The sequence below is a fragment of the Macaca thibetana genome, chromosome 5, assembly GCF_024542745.1.
Source record: "Macaca thibetana thibetana isolate TM-01 chromosome 5, ASM2454274v1, whole genome shotgun sequence".
Taxonomy (NCBI): domain Eukaryota; kingdom Metazoa; phylum Chordata; class Mammalia; order Primates; family Cercopithecidae; genus Macaca; species Macaca thibetana.
This window is the reverse complement of record NC_065582.1, coordinates 81,353,512-81,376,208: the sequence shown is the minus strand read 5'-3', so window position 1 is coordinate 81,376,208 and position 22,697 is coordinate 81,353,512. Positions and strand designations below refer to the sequence as shown.

The window sequence follows — 22,697 nt, the reverse complement described above, 5'->3', positions numbered from 1 at the left end:
ACACTTGATTCTGCTTTCCCAAAGTGCTATTTTTTAAATTTTTTTCTACTACATTTGAATTTATCTATGCTTGCTTTAGACAAATGTTTCCACTTTTCTGCTTTTTCCCCTTGTAAAAATACACTTTTTTAAAAAAATCTAAGAAACACAAGAGAAGTTGGACACAAGGAAAAAGAAGTGCGGCTGAACCAAGAATACTGTGTTTTGACTGCCTTTGGATTTGTATCTACCATGTATCACTACAGTCATGTGCACCATAAGGATGTTTCAGTAAACAACAGACTACATTCCTAGACCGACTACATACCTACAGAGGGTAGTCCCATAAGATCATAATGCTGTATTTTTACTGTACCATTTCTATGTTTACATATACAAATATTTACCATTGTACTACAACTGCCTATAGTATTCAGCACAGTAACATGCTGTTCAGGTTTGTAGCCTAGGAGCAACAGACTATACCATATAGCCTAGGTGTGTAGCAGGCTGTATCATCTAGGATTAAGTCAACTTTATGATGTTTGCACAATGACAAAATCACCTAAGGGCACATTTCTCAGAATGTATCCCTGTCATTATATTTAGTCACTTGGCTCAGTGGGCTATGTACCACTTGGCTGAGTGGTACTACGAAGCAAAGATTCCAAGGTCTAGTCTTGTCAATTTTGGTATCACTGTATTTCTTGGCCAAAAGACTGTATTTTAAAAGTAAATAAATATTAATAAAAGCAACAGTTTTTGAATGCAGTATTTCATTTAATTCCTGACTATAACTTTTGCTTCACAAACAAGGAAACTGAGGCCCAATAAAGCTGAAAGTCAAAAGCCAAGGAGGAATTAGTGGTTTGACTTCAGAATCTGAATTCTTAATCACAAAACTATACTCTCTTAAACTTTTGTCTTCTGTTTTGCCAAAACATTTTCTCCTAAGTAACTAAACTTTTAACCGATTTCTTACTCAAAATTCTTTATTGCTACGATGTAGTAGAAAAGAAAAGCGCATTTTTTTGAGGACAAAGCTTGCACTGTGCACCTGGAAAAGCCACAGAGATGATTTAGGGTATCTGAAGGGAGAAATTTCTAAGCAGCAAAGCATTCAAGAGGTGACTTGGGTGCTGTTAAGAGCATTCCATTTTAAAATGCAAAATTCTTTTGCATTTTTCATCAATTCTGTAAAATACCTAGTAGCCTTCCCATGATTTCTCTTGCTGCCTAAATTATCTGGAGTAAGTTTCTATCATTTGCTACCAAGAACCCTGATCATAACAGGTGGCACGTGAAAAAAAAAAAAGAAGTGTACTTTTCATAAAATTCTTGATACTGCTATCAAGTGGGTGTTGCTGAAAAGATATCCAAAAATGTGGATGCGACTTTGGAACTGGGTAACAGGCAGAGGTTGGAACAGTTTGGATGGCTTAGAAGAAGACACCAAAATGTGGGAAAGTTTAGAATCTCTTACAAGATTGTTGAATGGCTTTGACAAAAATGCTGATACTGATAAGGTCCAGGCTGAGGTGGTCTCAGATGGAGATGAGGAACTTGTTGGGAACTGGAGCAAAGGTGACTCTTGTTATGTTTTAGCAAAGAGAATGGTGGCATTTTGCCCCTACCCTAAGAGATTTGTGGAACTTTGGACTTGAGAGAGATGATTTAGGGTGAGAGAGAGGATTTAGGGTATCCGGAGGGAGAAATTTCTAAGCAGCAAAGCATTCAAGAGGTGACGTGGGTGCTGTTAAGAGCATTCCATTTTAAAAGGAAAACAGAGCATAAAAGTTCAGAAAAATTGCAGCCTGACGATGCAGTAGAAAAGAAAAGTGCATTTTTTGAGGACAAAGCTTGCACTGTGCACCTGGAAAAGCCACAGACGGTCTTAAAGCCAGTCAGTTAAAGAAGCCAGGTGGTGGCTATACCCCACAAAGTCACAGGGGCAGATCTGCCCAAGACTCTGGGAAACTACTTCTTGCATCAGCATGACCTGGAGTCAAAGAAGATCATTTTGGAGCTTTAAAATTGACTGCCCCGCTGGATTTCGGACTTACATGGGCCCTGTAACCCCTTTGTTTTGGCCAATGTCTCCCATTTGGGATGGCTGTATTTACCCAATACCTGTACCCCCATTGTATCTAGGAATAACTAGGTTGCTTTTGATTTTACAGGCTCACAGGTGTAAGGAACTTGCCTTGTCTCAGATGAGACTTTGGACTGTGGACTTTTGGATTAATGCTGCAATGAGTAAAGACTTGGGGGACTGTTGAGAAGGCATGATTGGTTTTGAAATGTGAGGACATGAGATTTGGAGGGGCCAGGGGCAGAGTGATATGGTTTGGCTCTGTGTCCCCACCCAAATCTCATCTTGAATTGTACTCCCATAATTCCCACGTGTTGTGGGAGGGACCTGGTGGGAGATAATTTAAATCATGGGGGCGGTTTCCCCCATACTGTTCTCATGGTAGTGAATAAGTCTCACGAGATCTGATGGTTTTATCAGGGGTTTCCACTTTTGCGTCTTCCCCATTTTCTCTTGCTGCCAACCATGTAAGAAGTGCCTTTCACCTCCCACCATGATTCTGAGGCTTCCCCAGTCATGTGGAACTGTAAGCCCAATCACACCTTTTTTCCTTCCCAGTCTCAGGTATGTCTTTAATCAGCAGCGTGAAAACGGACTAATACAAGAAACGTATCCCTACTCCCCAATTCCAAATATAGAGAACAGAATGGCAACTTTGGTACTTACTCACAACTCATGGTCACCAATATTCCCAGTCTACTTGTCTTCCTATACCCACAGAAGTCTGCATTTCCTAACCCTCCTTACACGTGAGTGGGGCCGTGTGAACTGTTTTGCCCGATGAACTAGCAGGTGATGTGTGTCACTTCTGATTCAAAACACTGAAGAGTTGGTGTGTAATTTTTATGCTCTTTCCCTCTAAAACCTCCCTTTGACATAGGAACATAAGGTGGAAGAATTTCACCCTGAATGACTAAGGTGAACAGAATGTCAACCTGTATGATCAAATGGCACAAATTTAGAGATGTGTTTCTACAGCATAGTTTTTCCTAACTAAAGCAGTATGTACCCATCTATGTTCCAAATCCTTGGAAACTGTTATACAGGTGTTTTAAGAATATTAGAGAAATATTCAAAGAAACTTTTTTCTGGATGGACTAAGACTGCCTCATTATTTTCCCACTTAAATAATGGAACATAAGCTCCTGCTGTCAAAAATTTCACCGTAATACAATATTCGAAACTAAGTATTGGATTCCAGTAATAAAAGATGCCTGCATTTTCCCTCTTCCATCAGAAACTTTTTCACAAGGAGGAAAGGGTATGTGGAAACAAAGCAATATAAAATGTATCACATAAGTAAGAAGCCAAAAAGTTAATTTTATTGAGTAAAGTTCATTCAGAGCTTACACAGATCATAAGAATACTTTAGATTGTAACAGCTGAAAAGATCAATAGCTGACTGGAAAGAAGAAAGGAGGCAGTTTCTACTTTCAATGTAGAAAAAAAAAATCTAATTGCTACAGATGTCTTGTAAAATCCTCAAAACAAGGTCTAGCCAAGTTTATTGTTTGGTAATTTTTTTTTTTTCAAGGGGAAAAAAAGCAAGATTCAATGTGTGTACTACTGGTTACAACTAATACAACAGCTTGAAAAAATCATGAGACAAAAGCATAAATATAATATAAAACGACAAAATTTTAAAATTGTATTGTAGGAATATAACTATAATAAGTGGAAAAGATACATTAAAACCATCAGTGTGTTACACTTGTTCAAAACAGAACTCACAAGGCAGACGAAAACTGATGCAAGTTAAGGAAAATGGTCTGTTTTTAGGAAGCATGTCCAGACAGACACCACAAAGAAATGCCAACAGAGACTGTGGTCCCCTCTTGTTACTAGTAACGTGTGAAAGGTGGAGTGACTGGGTTAACAGCCTAAGCTTTCTCCAAGGATTTGTAGTATTCCATCAGCACAGTCCAAGCCTTGGGAGCCATGAAACCTTCAGGTGGTTTCTGGCCTTCTCGAGCAAGTTTGCGCATTCGTGTTCCTGAAATAAATTCAAAGTCTTCATGGCTAAAGGAGAGGAAAAAAAGAAAATTATTTCATAATTTTAGAAACTTATATTTTTAAAAAGCATTTGTTCCTTCTGTTCATACTAGATAAGCTTAATGAAAAAAATACTGAACATAGTACTTGTGAATATAAATCTGATTTCAAATTTGTCAGAACCAGAAAAAAAAAACAGTATGGAAATTTTTATTAAGACCATTGTAGAGTCACACGAAATTTTAAGAAATAATATAGCCAGTCACCATTGTACCCTTCATCCAGTTTCCTCCCAAAGGTAACATCTTGCAAAATTATAGCATATCACAGCCAGGGTATCAGTGTGGAAACAATCCACCAATCTTACTCAGACTTTCCTAATTTTACTTGTACTCATTTTTCTTATACACTTAATACTATACTTTATCACATGTGTAGGTTCATGTAGCCACCACAGTGAAGTTACAGAACACTTCCAAAACCACGCCCATCCCACGGGTTGCCCTTTTATAGTCATACCTGCCTCGCCCCTCTGCCCTCTCCTCCCCAGCTCCTGGCAGTCACTAATCTAGAATTAGATTTCTGTTTTTTTTTTTCAAGAAAACACTAAATCTAATTTAGCTAGCACAAATTGAAAACTTTTAAGGAAGTTACAACCTGAAAGGCTAAATTAATGCTGAAATATTAAAATTGAATTTTTTTTTTCTGGAACAGCAAGTAAATAGCAATAATCAATACTATTTAATTGACAAGACACAACAGAGGTAGCGTTGATAAGTTTTTCTCATCTTCACACATACAAAAACACACAAAAGCCCTCAAATCACTAAGCACAGAGCACATATAGGTATGGCATATATTGCTTACCTTAAATTCATCCTCTTCTTTCAAACATGGGAATCAACCTAGATGGCCAACTATGACTCAGCAAGCATTCAGAATTGCTCAGGTCACCAGATCATGAGCCTGTTTACTTCTAGTTGGTAATTCTATGTTCCTTCCTCTCTTCATTATTTATAGACTTAACCTGAGAACCCAGTGCAATCATAAACTACCAAGTGGCCCTGGCTTCTGGAGGTATGCCAAGTATGTTTTAACTAATAATCACACTTCTACAAACCTAAAAGGAAATAATTAGAGGCAGACAAATATTATGCCTAAGACAGCTATGTGAAAGTCATTTTACAATAGCAAAATACTATAAATAACCTAAAGGCCAAAAGATCCTAAATAAGTTACAGTACAGTCCTAAGTAGAATATTACATAGTCATTAAAGTAAGGATGGGATAAGATGCTCATGACGTGATTAATGATAAATAAAATAACCAGGACACAAAACTATATACAAACATTGCTATGAACTCATAGGTGGAACCTTAGGGAAGTAATTAGAATTAAATGAGGCCAAAAGGGTAGGCCCCCCAAGATGGGATTAATCCCCTTATAAGAAAAGAAAGAGACAGGAGATTCTTGCTCTTTCCTCTACGTGAGGACACAGCAAGAAGGCAGCCATCCACAACCAGGAAAAAGGGTCCTCACCAGACACTGCATCTGCTGGCACCTTGATCTTGGACTTCCCAACCTCTAGAACTGTGAGAAATAAATGTTTATCATCTAAGCCTTCCAGGTTATGGTATTTTTTTATAGCAGCCTGAACTCAGACAAATATCACTGCTATTTTGAGAAAATACAGAGAGAGAGAGGAGAGAGAGAATGAATGAGCACATAAAGAAATATACCCTATGTACTCATTGTGGGGGTTTAAAAAAAAGAAGAAATAGGCCCAAATGTTAACAGTGTTTATCTCTGGGAAGTGGTCTTACAAGTGCTTTTTATTTTGTTCATGTTTTCTGCAGTTTTCTACAATGATCATTTTATCAATTATTAATATTATCAAAATCAAACAAAAATATCAATTATTACCAATAATCTTATACTGAGTAAAAACTTATTTTAAAAATCTCTATCCAAAGTGATCATTCTGGCCCCACAACAATTATAATGGCTATTAACACACCTGTAAATGACAGACATTAGCAGTAAAAAAATATCTGAATGGTGCTAAGGACATCAAATATATTCATATTCAATAAGTATTAACTAACCAGTGATAAGGTGGTTTATTATCTAAGTAGGAGCTCAGTAAATATGTGGTGAAATATGAAGGGATAAATAGGTACATGTATAGGAAAATGTATTGGTTCAATATAGCACCATTCATAGCCCTCAGTGACTAATCTTTATACTGTGGCAAAAAGGGGAATTTAGCTTTACTGAATACTGTGGTCAATTTGTGCCACTCCTTTGTTTTTTGAAAGACATTAATGTTTTATTCAAATGTAACAAATTAAGAATGGGTCCTAGAAGTGGGTGGCAGAGGGTCTTAAGACAAAAAACTAACATGCATTAAGATGGGATAGGAGTGCTGATATAAATAAGTGAACACATAAATACATAATATAAGAAATGTCAGTTACTGAAGTTTGGGCTACTTCTTCATTCCCTTTTATCTAAATCTGGACTATTCATATTAGAAGTTTCAGCACGCCCTTCATAACGATCTCATCAATAATCCTCTTCAGATCTGTCTTCTCTCTGACCTCACTTACCTCCACACTAGTCAGCTTTCCACCATCTTCCTTATCACAGTTCACTGAATCTAGCTATGAGCTTGTGGGCTATCCACTCACTAAGGTGGGCTCTAGAACAAGAAAGAAGTATTATTATTTCCTTAGTGATCTAGGTGGTATATCAAGCTTCTGGTTTCTTCTGTTTGATGTTTGTTATCTGTGTGCTCAATGACTCAACCGCTCATAGGGTTTATGAGAGTCTTGGGCTTGTTTTGTTTTTTTTTTTAACACCAGTCTCCAAGCATCTCCTGTACCTGACCTACCCCTCTGTCTGACCACTGCTGTCAGTTCGTACAATCAACTTGACACTTGGTTCCTGGTCTAGTTCTACCTCTTAGCTTCACTACTGGCTCCAATTCTGGCCTTTCCAACTTGCCAGTGAGGAACCAGGATTTTAACAAATGCTCCATTCCCCTTTGAAACATGTCTAAGAGTTTTATTCTGGAATGCTATACATATATAATATGAATATAAACTAGTGTGGCTCATTTAATCAGTCACAAGAAAAATCATTGTCAGTGTTTTATAATCTCCTTCCTATTAAGCAGAAAGGTACTACTACTTTAATTCAGATATGTGACATCCTCCCCTAGTCATCCTGTCTATTCTCCCTATTCTCTGCATTACCAGGAAGTAGACATAACAAGAAGTAGACATTCAACTCAGTATTTCAACTCTCATCTTCTTAGGTAAAACACATTTTACATGTCTACACCAAATTATTAAAGATGATGGATAAACATTAACAGATAAAAGATTAACAGATACTGCTTCAAAACAAGATGGTTTGATTCAGAGAGTTTGTAAACGTAGGGAGTATCTCCCACCTCTATCATATTCAATGTGCAAGAAATGTCAAGTGGACCATGATATACGGGCCCATGCAGATGGGCTAGTTACTATAGTTCAAAATAAAGTAAACTATCATCTTTATATTACATAAAGGACTATGACTTAAGGGGAGAAAAACAAAGTTACTGCATGTGAAATGAGCCTAGGAAAATAAGCAAGGCTATGAGAGAAGAGATTTCAAAAACAATCAGGAGAGCTGGAGTTAGAAACAATTTGTAAGTGTATCAAAACTAAAATAAAAACTGAGTTTGAGAAAATGGGGAAGCTCTCCAAAGAAAGAAAACTCACCAAAAGGCAAAGCATTTGTCAAAAAGGTAGAAAGAGAACCAAGATGATTATATGTAGTCATAGAAGAAGGGAAACTTAAAAATGGTAAGGTCACAGAGGGCTTAGGAAGATGACCACATTAGGGAACAAAATACTGAATTTACAAATCAGAATTTAAATCTTCCTTAATAGAGGAGTTTTAATAGATGATGAAAGAAAGAGATGGAGCGGTGAAATGGCAGAGATACACAATGGAGTTAAAATGTGATTTTTCATAGGAGGTTCACTTACCGGCTCCCTAAATAAACTTCATTTTGAAAAATTATGATGCTAGAGCTTTCCGGTCATGTACATTTTAAACTCTGGTTTCAAAAAAGAAAAACTTATCACTTGCATAAAGTGCTTGTTCTTGAAGGCAAAGAAAAAGAAGACAGCAGCTTGCTGGATGGCTCTGCCTAACTGTTTGGAAAAAAACCAGACAAATTAAAGTCCTTTCTTTCCCCAGAATGCCAAACTGTCTGAAATCCAGAAGTCTGCTTGCATTCCTTCTGAAATTGCAATTTGAAAGCAAGGTCCCTGGGTACCTCTTGTCCTGAAGCTATTTCACACTCCATCTGCCCTGCATGCCTTTAAATCTTTACAACCATCTGCTGTTTCTTACTCCACATACATGGCCATCACAGCCACCATTACAAGTTGCTCACATGGACAAGAGCTAGGGTCAGCAGATGGCCCTTCATGCGTATCTTTTCAAGGTTCATATTCAATTAGACCAGCTTTTTAAAAGTGCTAACTAGGCAACAAGCAATTCAGAGAAGCAAAAGGGAATTTCTTCTTTGATAGGATGAAAAATAATAGTGGTAACTTATAAGTGAATCTATTTTGAGTCTAATTAACTTTTTAATCTAACTTGAAAGTGGGTTACATCAAACACAGTATACATCAAAACACTAAGCATTTTTAAGACTGGGGTTAAAAATTCTCTTCAAAATCAGATAAACATTTACAGCTTTCTTTTTAGGGACTAAAAAGCACTGTTTGATATCATACATGACAAATTTAACAATTTTCATTTTCAAACCAAAGACCAACTGAAAGACATGAAAAATTGAATTATCTAAAATCTAATTAATAAAAGCCACTCATTTGTCATGTTTTCCTCCCCACACTCCAGTCTTCTACATAAAGGCCAGAGTGCAGCACCTATTAAATATTCAGCCAAATGGACTTCCAGGGCTGTCCTAAAGTGTACTGCAAAATCAACTCAATTTCTCAACAAAGATGATTTTTGCCATCCTCTTCCCCTTCCCCAGGGCAAACATCCCACAATGCATAGGACAGCCTCTCCAGAACAAAGCATTATCTGGCCCAAAAGGCCAATACTCCTGAGATTGAGAAACCCTGCTAATGGGTATAATAAGAAAGCAAGCTTGGGTTGATAGTTTTATAAAATATAAATTACACCCTCGCCCTAAAGGGGCAGAAAAGAAAAATGAAATCTCAAAGCCACAGGAAAAAAGAAAAGCAGGTAACAGAACAAAACATCACTATATAAGACATAGAGCTTTATAGTTATTTCCTCCTAGACCTCTTTACGGTAAGAAAGAAGGTCAATGACTGGACACAGCTCAGGTCTACAGCCTAAGGCAACATCATGTCCGGATCTCAGTGGCATCTGATGGTACAGACACAGAAAAACTATACTCTGTGTTTTTAAGAGGAGTGGGAAGAAATGGGACAAGGAGATGGATGCTACCTGCCCACAGTGATACCTAAGGACATGAGTGTGTGATGAGGAAGCCTTTTCCAGAGTAGGGGGGAGCCTTCATAAACTTCTTTATTCAACTACAACCAGTGAGACTTACGGCATAGTATGGTACCAGATACTGACAAAGAGCCATTAAAATGATTACAAAGAACTTCTAGTAGCATGGAACAATGCTCATGAAAAGTAAATTAAAAAGCAGGACACAAAACTCTATTATATTATAAACTCAACTATGCACAACTGTGTTAGATGAATGTATAAAGAGAATAAAAGCAAACCACACAAAAAGTATTGGTGACATAGGTGTTATTTTTCTCTTTTTAAATGCTCTCATAATTTTTCTCAAACATATTTTCAACTGGTTGACCTCTTAGGGAGCACTTATTCCATTTACCGCTTATTCACCCAAGAATGCACTGAAATCAGGGCACCCCACTTAGCCACAAAGAAGAAACTTTCTAGGAAGAGAGGTTTTTCAGAGTGAGCACAAATGACTGGGACCTATTTTCCTTCCACTGGAGGACAAGGGTACCTGTATGGGGAGACCTGGACTGCTCTACATAAGCACTAGGGAAAATACTCCTTCGGGAACTGTCTCATTTGCTCTTTTTACTTTTCTTTGGTACTGATACTTTACAAGAGTGGTCAAACCTGCTCAGGGCTTTAGAGAGAGAGAAAATGACCTTTGTCCTGCTTTGGGTTCAAAGCTACTTTGGCTTCCTGGCATTTAAAAAAATGTCTTCAACGTAGTCGATTCCAGCTCATTAGAATTCTACACTGGGGGCAAAGCCCAAGAGTACTGCTCTGTTTCAATTGCTGTTTACTGCTCCATGCATATCTCCCCTTCTCCCTCCCTTCTTTCTCCCAGATACTATGGTTGATTAAAAGCAGCATATGGGTATTGCTGGGTTTTATACCAAAAATATCATAATAACATCTCTTTAATGGTGTCATCTGTCATTCCTAGTATTAACCACTAAGGGAAAAAAAAATCACTTCTATTTTGTTTCCAGAAAATGTAAGCTTCTCACCTCTCTAGAATGGTTTCAAGAGAGGGGCTATTGAAAGGATAAAACAAATAATGCATATTTCCATGTCATCTGTTTCATTACTGATTAAAGAAAGTTTGCCATCTTCTATTGTTAGATAAAATATTCTAAAGAGAGCAAAATACAAAAAATCTTTTATTAACTGCTTTACGAAATGTAGAAGCAGACTCTTGCCATCCGAACACATTTGGAATCAAAAGATTTGCTATACAGAAAACTTAAAATTGTACACAATAACAATGGTGTGTGAAACACGAACTCTTCACTAATTCCATCACACTTTCATACCTACAGTTCTTTCTGTTAAAACTCTGCCCATTACCTGTGGAATTACAAAGGAGGACACTGAACTAAATTGCTTGTCTGTTTTGAAAGGGGGGAGGTGAGTAGATTTATGTATTTGATAAGAAAAAACAAAACAGCCTTCATTTAATATAACAGTTACACTACAAGTCCTACTGACTGTGCCTCCTGAAGATGCTTCGAAGTCAAGCCACTTCCTTCAATTTGCCCACTGCAACCCACCCATATGATACTGATACATGCCTACACACTCACCTCCCTGTCTTTCTTTCTCTTTTCTAAACTCCTAGGTCACTTTTATAACTTTTATGTTCCATGTGGATACTTTCACACTTGTCCTTGGTTTTACAAACACTACAAGTATGGTGATTTTATAACCTATATCTGGTAATTCTAACGTGAAGTCTCTGCAGGTCTGCTTCTGCTGACTATAGTTTCCATTTTTTTCTTGCTTATGGTACTTTGTTTCCTTGAATCCTTTGTCATTTTTGACTAAAACTGTTCATTAAGTATATATAAACATTAATAGGAGGAAGTCGAGACCTAGGACGCTGATGTGCTGCTCTAAGAAGAGTTTATGTTTGCTTCTGCTGAATGCTTACAGGCCTGCCTAGTCAAGAACCACAAAAAACTAACTTCATGACTTGAGGGTTTTTTGTTTGTTTTAATATCACCCAGGTAATGTAAGTTTGGCCCATATGAGGAGAGATTCCAGCTTTCGAGCTTAAAGCAGAATGTCCTGCTCACAGTCTCCTAGAACAGGGGAAGGAATCGGGTTCACTTCAGGCTCTCCCTTACACTTAATTAAGGTAGGAGGGAGTCTCAACTGAATGGGAGTGTCTCCTGTTGGGCTCTCCACCTTGATCATGACCAGAGTTGTATTTTCTGTCCCCATCCATACTACGAGGCATTGAAAATCAATACTCTCAAGTTTGCTAGGTTTAACAGGGCAAAAGCAGCTTCAGCACTGAGCTTATCTGACTTTTCAGCATTCACTTACTGGTTTTGGCCTCACAGTTCTTATCATCATCTTGTCAGATCCACAATACTTTTATGAAAATGTTTTATTTAATTCAGCATTTTTAATTTCTTCAGAAAGGCAATCTGTAAATCTAACCTACCTCTTTACCACAAACCTGAATTTTTAATAACCAATCCACAGTCACACCACAGCCAACAGACACATGAAAAAATGCTCATCATCACTGGCCATCAGAGAAATGCAAATCAAAACCACAATGAGATACCATCTCACACCAGTTAGAATGGCAATCATTAAAAAGTCAGGAAACAACAGGTGCTGGAGACGATGTGGAGAAATAGGAACACTTTTACACTGTTGGTGGGATTGTAAACTAGTTCAACCATTATGGAAAACAGAATGGCAATTCCTCAAGGATCTAGAACTAGATGTACCATATGACCCAGCCATCCCATTACTGGGTATATACCCAAAGGATTATAAATCATGCTGCTATAAAGACACATGCACACGTATGTTTATTGCGGCACTATTCACAATAGCAAAGACTTGGAATCAACCCAAACGTCCATCAGTGACAGACTGGATTAAGAAAATGTGGCACATATACACCATGGAATACTATGCAGCCATAAAAAAGGATGAGTTTGTGTCCTTTGTAGGGACATGGATGCAGCTGGAAACCATCATTCTTAGCAAACTATCACAAGAACAGAAAACCAAACACCGCATGTTCTCACTCATAGGTGGGAACTGAACAATGAGATCACTTGGACTCGGGAAGGGGAACATCACACACCGGGGCCTATCATGGGGAGGGGGGAGCGGGGAGGGATTGCATTGGGAGTTATACCTGATGTAAATGACGAGTTGATGGGTGCTGACGAGTTGATGGGTGCAGCACAGCAACATGGCACAAGTATACATATGTAACAAACCTGCACGTTATGCACATGTACCCTAGAACTTAAAGTATAATAATAAAAAATAATTAAAAAAAAAATTCTTATCAACTCCAGCTCCTACCTTTCAAGAACTGCCTTATCTGGGCCCCGAATATCTCATCATCCTCCTTTGACTCTGTTCTACCTCACTCAGTTCAACCCTCTATGATCCTTCTCACCCAGACCTTGACATGCACAGATCCTTTTGTCCAGAATACTATTATTCCCTTCTTCATCAAAGGAGTGCCGACTCATCTTCTGGAGCTCAGCACAAACATCACTTACTCCAGGAACCTATCCCCGGTACCTCAGACTTACTCAAACAAGTGCTGAGTTTTCCAAAGTCCTCTGCCAAGTACTTACCATCCTTAACTGTGTGGTCAGTGGTTTACTATCTGTCTTCTTTCCTAGAATTTAAGTTCCATAAGGGCGATGACAATATCTGCCTGTTTTCAACTATAGTGCCTACAACCTAGCAATGGCTTGCAAATAGTAAAGGCTCCAGAAGAAGTTAATAAATGAATAATGCAAAGTGAAGTCAAAGTTTTTACTAATTTCAATAGAATATATTGACCTCAATACAAGATCTAGTATATGTAAAATATATAATTTGCTTTTCAAAAATATACATAGTTATACTATACCTAATTATAATTCAAATGCAAACTAGAAGACAACATGATAGAGTTTAAATTAGGTCTTATCTATTAATGATCATGAAGCAACTCCCTACAATAAAGTATGTGCAAAATTGACAAATACAGGATGAGACTCATTGGTAAATTCATGCAGTTATAGTCGGACTCTACATGTATTCAGAAGAAACATCAAAATTAATAAAAACAAAGCATTTTATGATCGTTTCCCAATACTCTAACAGAAATACTTGTGTATTGCAAAGACTGTGGCAAGAAAGGGAAAGGAAAGCATTCACACAAGAAATATTTCAGTGGTCAACCTGATAAGACTTGGCTATGAAGAGTGAGGGAAAAGGATAAAGGACTTGAAGGTTCTATATAGTGCGAATAAGAAGTAACTAAAGAAATGTAGGATTTGGGGATATTATGAGGGTAAAGGTAAAGCTGGTTTTGGTCATTTTAAGGAATGGCCAAAGAAGAAATAAATTTATAAAGAAATCAAAGAAGCAAGAAATTTAAGTAGAAATGTTCACTAGTGTGGCAGGCAGAATTCTAACATGGCCCCAATGATCTTTGCCCCCAGTGTTATTACCATCCTATGTTATCGCATGGCAAAAGAGATTTTGCATATACAATTAAAGTTACTCATCAGTTGACCTTAAGATAGCAAAATTATCTGGGTGGCCCTAAGCTAATCACTCAAATTTTCCTGTCTTGTAGCAGAAGGGAAGTCAGAGAGACATGAGGCATGACAGGGATGCAACATGAGGGAGGATCTACTGCTGAGAGGGAGGGGTCCACAAAAAAAGACCAAAAGTAGCCTCTAGGAGCAGACAGCAATCCTCAGCCAATAGCCAGTAAGAAGATAAGGACTTCAGTTCCGTAACTAGAAGGAACTGAACTCTGCTAATATCAAGGTTCAACTTGACAGTGGATTCTTTTCAGAGCCTTCAGATAAGAACCCAAGCTGGTCAGAGAACCCTGTCAAGCACACCCAGTCTTCTGCCCTAAAGAACCATGCATGAGGTAATAAATGGGTGTTATTTTCAGTGGTGCTTTGTTATACAACAAAAAACTAGTATGACTGGGAAACACTGATGTACAAGTTTAAAAATCACCCCCACAGAAACCACAGGAACAGATGAGCTCTCCCATGGAAAGTATATCTGAAAAAGCCTCGAAGGATGCCTACAGTCAGTGTTTTTTAAAAATGACACTAATAGTACATGATTTAAAGTATACTCTGGCATCAAACACGAAAGAAATACTGTATTGAAAATGTGGAAATAACCAGACAACAGGCATTTATGTCCACCTACCCAGTCATTTACAAATTTCCACAAGGCACTCTCACTTGTGTGTACTCTGCTTTTTGAGTTTACTATTTCACTAATCTGAATAATTCTGTATCTATCTACCCTAATACAAAGACTTACTTTATAATAGAGGAAAAAAATATAAATAATTGAATTACCTCTAAAAGTTTATTTGCAATATCTGAAAGATTGGACTTTAATCTTGTAGTCCTAAAACTAAATTTCCTTTAGTCCCTATTACAACTAATTTGAACCTCCTTAAGTTTCTAAATATAAACAGATGATTTTTGTCATAATTCCTATTAACAATGTTTTGCCTGAAATCTTCATGAAGTTTGTTTCTTTTCTCCTATGACTTGTCTTACATTGGTATTGAATCAAATAAAAAACAAAACAAATTCATTAATTACATAAAAGCTGGCGCTAAGTAACATCCATTAATCAAACAAAAGACAACCTCATCTGTGCATAATTAATAACTCTTTTCTCACTACATCAAAGGCTATCGCCTTTCCACAAAATTTTAATCACTTTCCAACGTATTACCATCAACTTAATTACTTTTGAACACAAACACAAAAAGTTAGAAAACTAAGGCAGTTTTAAAGCTTCGCCAGTTATTACCTATTAAGATTTGGTAACTCCCCAAAAATTCCAAGAAAATGAGCCACTCATGCAACTAATATAGAATTCATCTTTGGAAAATCTTATGAGACTGATGTAATTATTTAGCTTCTGAATGATTAAAAGAGAAACTTAAAGCAATACTACACAGTTATTTAACCAAATATCAAAGTTATCAAAGGCTTACCAGCACATCAGTCAACTACATACAGATGGGGTTTAGGGTCCTGCGTATGATTAAACCAACTGATCATGCAGAGACCACAGTAATGAAACATTTCGGCACAAGTAAGTGTAAAAAAAAGCTCTACTCTTTTTAGTTTGGTTTTGTTTTCATAACTCATCAAAATGGATATTCATCTAAGTTTTAAGCATTTAGCCACTAGCAGAATAATTTTATTTCTCTCTCCTTTCTCTCCCTTGCCACTATATTAGCAACTTAAGGAAGTTAATCCTAACTCTCAGAAAAGATTGTGTTCATAATCCCTTATACAAAAACTAAATAAATTTTATGCTAGGTGAGAAGCAAAAGGTTTCTGGGCCCAGCATTTCACCTGACATTGTATGTTTTATAGATCTGTAGGAAGGCACTTCTACCCTTTTTTAGTGGTTTTAGGGTAGGGAGCTTTTAAAAGAACTACAAATTATAAGGCCTCTCCCCAGACTAAGTAAATCAGCACTTTTGACAATGGCCTACCATAAAAGGGCAGAACTGTACCCAAAACTTTTTTACTTCCCTTAATAATCAATTTATATTTTAAAGTTTTAATCCCTTTTGTGGTAAAACAGTTCAAAGTTTATTATAATTTATTTTTATTCTTTTTTTTTTTTTCTTAAAAAAATTTTAAGGCATCCTTTGGTAGAAAAGGCCCATTGGTAGAAAAAATCCTTTTACAACTCTCAGCACACCACTTTTACAGTTGCACTTTTTAGACAGTGAAATCATACTAGGTGTACATATATAGTATATATGCCATACATATACATATTTCTTTTAAAGGCAAAAAAACTCCACATGATTTAGAACTATTTCTAAATGTTTACAAACCTAATTTTGTACAAGGGTAAAAATGTTCTAGTTTGTTGCAAATTTTTCTCTTGGTGTGGTTCAGAAGTATACTAGAATCTGGGCCACATTTCAGATCTTCAGAAAATATAAACTAGAATATCTCCTGTCTTGAATTATATAGGGAACAGTCAGGAGTCCTTTTATACTTGTCTGCCCCAGTTATGAAAGCCTTTTCTGTTCATTCACTCTCATAAGACTTTCCTGTATTTTAGCTACAGTTCACCTCTCAGAAAAGTCTGCTATTATCTAAAAGTATGCATTGTCTCCAGAATTATTTCTGTCATTAATGAGAAACCTAACATTCCCCAATTTCCACTGGTAATAATAGTACTTCTTTCTCCAGACAACTTATCATTTATTTCAAATAAATCAAATGACAACAAACTTTACATCCATTTTAGAAACAAGAGAATGTTGTTTTAATTTTTTAAAGGTTTCTTTTTCTCTTCTGTCTCCACTATTACAAAATGAGCCACACAAATGAGGGCACAGGGTCTGGGCTGCATTATTCCTAAATGGGGAACCAACTATGAAGTATCACGGCAAAGGATGGCAGCTTTCAGATTAATGGTTACTAGGCCATAGTCAATTTCCAATTAGTTCATATCAGTAGAGCTGACACTGATAAAAATGTAAATTAAAAAAATTACCTGTTTTGCTTGCTGAATTATCTGTTTGCTTGCTGAATGTGGATTGTGATTTGTACTAAAAGAGCAGGTATACTAAATAAAGGTCAAGCACTAAACAATTCATATGTACAAGTACCTACTAAGGTATAAAAATGACTAGGTGCTCTAGATAATGCAAAGAGCTATACCTTTTGGGCTAAGAGTGAATCACCCTGTCCGCTGCCTTTATTCCAGAGACATGGAAACAGGGCAGAGAAGACAGGACTCTCAAGTCACATAGCAAGGACAGAGCTACCTACCTGTCACACTACCACTTTAAACTTACAGAGTGTACTACCTATAGATGAAAGTTAATACAATTCTGTCAAAGAGAGACAGATACAACGGGTCTCCAAAAGGTTCATGGAAAATGTTCATTATGAAAAAAAGCTATGCATGGATTTCAATTTTTCACCAAAATAAACTCACACTAACTGATTATAACATGTCTGAACGGGATCCAGTTTGAGGCACTAGGAAGGATAAGACATCAGTTTGAAAAGAGCCCCTATCAGGGCAATATGAATTCTGCTAAAACTGAAGCAAGAACAAACATCAACTTTATGGTGAAGCTTGGGTAAAAGAATGGTGAAATCATGCTTCAGGAAAAGTTTATGGGGATAATGTCCCAAAGAAATCAGCAGTTTACATTTAAGAAGAGACAAAATGATGTTGGAGATGATGCCCATAGTGGCAGACCACATAAATTTTCCAGGAAGAAGTTAATCTTGTCCATACGCAAGACCAACAATTAACAGTAGAAACAAAAGCCAACACCATAGACATCTCGATTGGTGTGGCTTACACTATTCTGACTGTAAAATTAAAGTTAAATTAAAGTTAAAGTTAAAATTAAAATTAAAGTTAAGCAAACTTTCCACTTGACTGGTGCCAAACCCAGATCAGCTGCAGACAAGAGCAAAGCTGTCAATGGACATTTTAAACAAGTGGGATGAAGATCCTGGTAAGAATTGAGGGAGGAGACCAAACGTGGCTTTACGAGTACAATCCTGAAAATAAAGCACAACCAAGCAATGACTACCAAGAGGCAGAAGTGGTCCAGTCGAAGCAAAAGTGAACCAGTCAAGAGCACAGGTCGTGGAAACAGTTTTTTGGGATGCTCAAGGCATTTTGCTTGTTGACTTTCTGGAGGGCCAAAGAACAATAACATCTACTTATTATGAGAATGTTTTGAGAAAGTTAGCCAAAGCTTTAGCGGAAAAATGCCCAGGAAAGCTTCACCAGAGAGTCCTTCTCCACCATGGCAATGCTCCTGCTCATTCCTCTCATCAAACAAGGGCAATTTTACAGGAATTTCAACGGGACACTATTAGGCATCCATCTCTAAGGTCCTAATTTGGCTCTTTCTGGCTTCATTTCCTAATCTTAAAAAATCTTTAAGGGGCATCCATTTTTCTTCAGTCAAAAAAGACTACATTGACATGGTTAAATTCCCAGGACGCTTGGTTCTTTTTTATCCCTAGTCTCCAGATCTCCAGATACCCTCCTCCTTCAGGAATGGATGAAATGACTGGTATCATCACTCACAAAAGTGTCCTGATCTTGATGGAGCTTATGTTGAGAAATAAGGTTTACATTTTTTAGTTGTATGTTTTAATTTCATTTTCCATAAACTTTTTGAAGTCCCCTCACGTATGTTTGATATAGTTTGGCTCTGTGTCCCCAACCAAATTCCATCTTGAATTGTAATCCCCACGTCAGGGGAGGAACCTGGTGGAAGGTGATTAGATTATGGGGGCAGTTTCCCCCATGCTGTTCTCATGATAGTGAGTTCTCATGGATCTGATGGTTTAGAAGTGTGGCACCTCCCCGCTTTGTTCTCTTTCCTGGGGCCATGTAAATTGTGCTTTGCTTCCCCTTTACCTCCCCAGCCATGCAGAACTGTGACTCAATTAAACCTCTTTTCTTTATAAATTATCCAGTCTCATGTAGTTTTTTATAATACTGTGAAAATGGACAAATACAATGTTCAATACTACCAATAATTTGTACTAAAAGCTTGGGGTTTTTTGCTCTTCCTAAGATCTTTGAAGACAGAAGTTGTGCTGTTAATGATTAAGAGCACAGACTCTACAACCAGACTGCCTGGCTTCATATGCTGAGCTACCATTTACTAGTCCTGTGACCTTATACAAGCTATTTGGCCTTTGTATGCCTCAGGATACTCACCTATAAAATGGAGGTAACAGCACCTACTTTAGAGATTGTTACAGAAAATACAAGTTGAGCACTCCAATCTACAATCCAAAATACTCCAAAATCTGAAAATTTATGAGCACCAACAGGACAAAAGTGGAAAATTCCATCTCTGACACCTTTGCTTTCTGATGGCTCAATGTACACAAATTGTTTCACACACAAAATTATGTAAAATACTGTATAAAATTACCTCCAGGCTATACATATAAGGGTATATTTGAAACATAAATGAATTTCATGTTTAGAATTGAGTCCCATCCCCAAGGTACCTCATTCAAATATTCAAATATTTCAAAATCTGAAGGAATCCAAAATCAAAACCACTTCTGGCCCCAAGCATTTCATACAAGAGATACACAACTTGTAAACAATTTAATACTCGTAAATAATTAGGACATTGCCTGTCACATAGTGATTGCACAAATATTAGCTAAACTCTCTCTCTATACATAGATTCCCTGGGCTTACCAGAGTAATCATCACTAAGTCCTCAAACTACTTATGCTCAGTAAGCTACAGCAGACACAGTACGCAGAGAAATAACAATACTGTCCTTACAGACTTCAAAACAAAATTCCTGAAACCATGAAACTAGATTCAAGTTTTATTTCTACTTCTAATTTCCAGAATATTGGGAAATTAGTTTTCTGGGTTTACCTTTCTCTGACATGGGTACAACAAAGCCTGTCATCAGTACAGTTGTAAAGATTAGACAACAAGCTAAATCCCTGGGTGCAGCTAGACCACAAAGTACTTCAAAGATTTGTATAAAGAATGTAAGACTTACTGTTCAGAGTCATAGTAGTCCATACGCTTCTTTTTCTTGTTGTAAGCCGCCACTCGAAAGGGAACTATTTCCAAAGTGATTAAACCAGGGGCCATCGTCAGCACTTTGGCACCATGACTTGGCTCATAAAGATCTTTCCCTGTTTCTGGATGAGGCATGCCAGCAGGGTCTCGTCCAACAATGTAAAAGTTGGCTCCTGCAACCATCCGTGCTCTGCAATGCCACTGGACCTAGAATAAAAGTTTCATTTTGGATAACTTTGCTTTTATGACTATGTACTTAGAAGTAGTAAGTGGATAATAAATGCATATGCTTTTTACATAATCATTATCAGTATAAAATCTCAACAAATTTAGATGTATCATCATGGGAAGCCAGAAACAAAACTAACAAAAAACAACAACAAATCTCCCCCAAACCAAAAGATTAAAAGCATAAATATTTATGGATATATATGTATATATATTTATGTATTACTTATATGTAAATGTACATGTGTCTAGATGTTTGATTTTACACAACTACCAGATGCCATTTACACAGCTCAAAATCTAATCTCTGAGGTTAGAAGTCAGGATAATGGCTGATCCCTGGAGGGAGGCAACTGCAAGGAGCTTCTGGAATCATGGTAATGCTCTGTTTCTTGATCCAGTATCTAGGTTCTGGTAATTAGGGTGTGCTCACTGTAAAAGTTCATTGAGATATATACACACTTATAATTTATGAACTTTTCTGTATATTATACTTTAACAGGTTAAGAAAAAAAACCCTGTTGGATAAAAAAAGACATGTAAGTACTTACAAAAATTCGTACTGAGAAAATCATATAATATATAACTAATCTTGTAACATATGCCCAATACTAGCTATAAAAAAAAAAAAAAAAAAAAAAAAAAGATTGGTTGTGAGTAAACGGCCATGCTTGCATTCAAAACTAGCCTTGAAGCCTCTAGTTTCAGACCTAGTAAGATCTATTATTAAAAAACCAAAATTAGTCTAACACCTGGAATAATGAAACCTTAGAACTTAAAGTGACAGTAAAAGATCATCTCTAGTTCAACAGTCTCCTTAAGATTTGAAGAAAGTGAAGGTTATGTGACTGATCAATAAAGTTTAGGATAAACTCAGGCCTAGAAATTTGGTCTTAGCTCCCTTTCAGTGTAAGGCTCTATTATTTAGTAATTTATAAAACCATCACTGTTCCATATTAAAATAAGGTATAAATGATGACCACTACACATAAATAACCAAATCATCTTTTATGGTTTTGTTTTCATTTTATGTCTCCCGATAATTTCCTGCATACCAGGTACTTATCTATTTACCAACATAGTTTAGAAAGTGCAACAGTAAGAGGGCAATTCCATACCTCACACCTGAATTGTTCACTCTGAGGGGTTTTAACTTTTTCAGTTGTTTCTACTGATGTTTGCCTGCATGTTTTCAAACAGCATGCTTACACTTTGTTTTGACTGTTTAATTTTACATAATATATAACATAGACCTTATTTCCACCTCACTTAGATTTTCTACCACATTTGAGTATTTAATGAGGTTCTTATTCTCCAACGGGTACAGTGATATCAATATTTTTGGTGAAATCAATATTCATTTGTAAAGTGAGGATTATAATAGTATTTATCTCATAGAAGTTTTAAGAAAATAAATGAAACATGTGAGGGCTTAGAATAACACCTGGCACACAGTAAGCATACAATAAATGTTCGCCACTATTATCTCTATTTTAATCCCCTTTTTGTACAACTGTTTTTCCTAGAGTTAAAGATTGCCTTGATTTTTTTCCACTTGCATAGTTTTCCCAGGTTTCTGTGTACCTTGCTCTAACCTTCTTCATGAGCACACAGTTTAACATAATTCCCATGTTCCTTGCAGTGTGGCCATATGACTGAGTACTGACCAAAGGAATGACTGCCAAAGTGATATGCAGTTCTTCCAATTGTGGCCCATTAAAAAGCCCCCTGGCACTTTCCTAGTTCCTAGAACTAGGAAGGAACTATCATAGTTCTGAATGAACAATACAGCAAAGTATGATGCTGACAGATGTTTGTTCCATATATATATATATGCTACTACTTCTTCCACCCACCCTCAGATTCAGCTCTTCACAACAATTCTGATCATTCCCCTCAGTCCCTACACAGTAGATAGACATACGACCTCTCAGTTCAGACTCCTGTAATCAAGGGATCAATCAGAATTTTATCTTCAATTAATTGCTCTGCAACTCCACTTAAATGGAAAATCTTTTCTGCCTCATGCAAATTAGAAGCTACTTATATGGAGTGAAATTAAAAGGGCAGTTTAAGTTCTCTGAACTTCAGTAAACCTAATTTGCCTATTAAATATCTATGTCTATCACATTCAAGTACCCAAAGGTCAATAATCTGGAAATGTTTGACTTAGTTTTAATATGTAAGGAAGCTCAGATAATTTAACCCAATTCCTTTTGTCCTTTTAAAATCAGAGAGGAAACTGAAGCTCAGAAAAATTAAGCA

The 22,697-nt window shown here is 36.8% G+C and overlaps 1 protein-coding gene across 3 annotated transcripts in view; it reads right to left on the bottom strand.

Annotated features, from left to right (window-relative positions):
- Positions 1-3,371: 3,371 nt before the first annotated feature.
- PAPSS1 (3'-phosphoadenosine 5'-phosphosulfate synthase 1) overlaps positions 3,372-22,697 on the bottom strand; it is a 102,711-nt gene continuing 83,385 nt past the window's right edge. For 2 of the 3 annotated variants that reach the window (XM_050790997.1, XM_050790999.1), the window contains exons 11-12: positions 20,182-20,411; positions 3,372-4,090 (exon numbers count right to left, since the gene is read on the bottom strand). In XM_050790997.1, the coding sequence (XP_050646954.1) occupies positions 3,952-4,090; positions 20,182-20,411 (369 nt within the window). In that variant the 3' untranslated portion in view covers positions 3,372-3,951. Of the gene's footprint in view, positions 4,091-4,125; positions 6,766-20,181; positions 20,412-22,697 lie in introns of those variants that run through there. The other variant, XM_050790998.1, reaches the window with a different exon arrangement.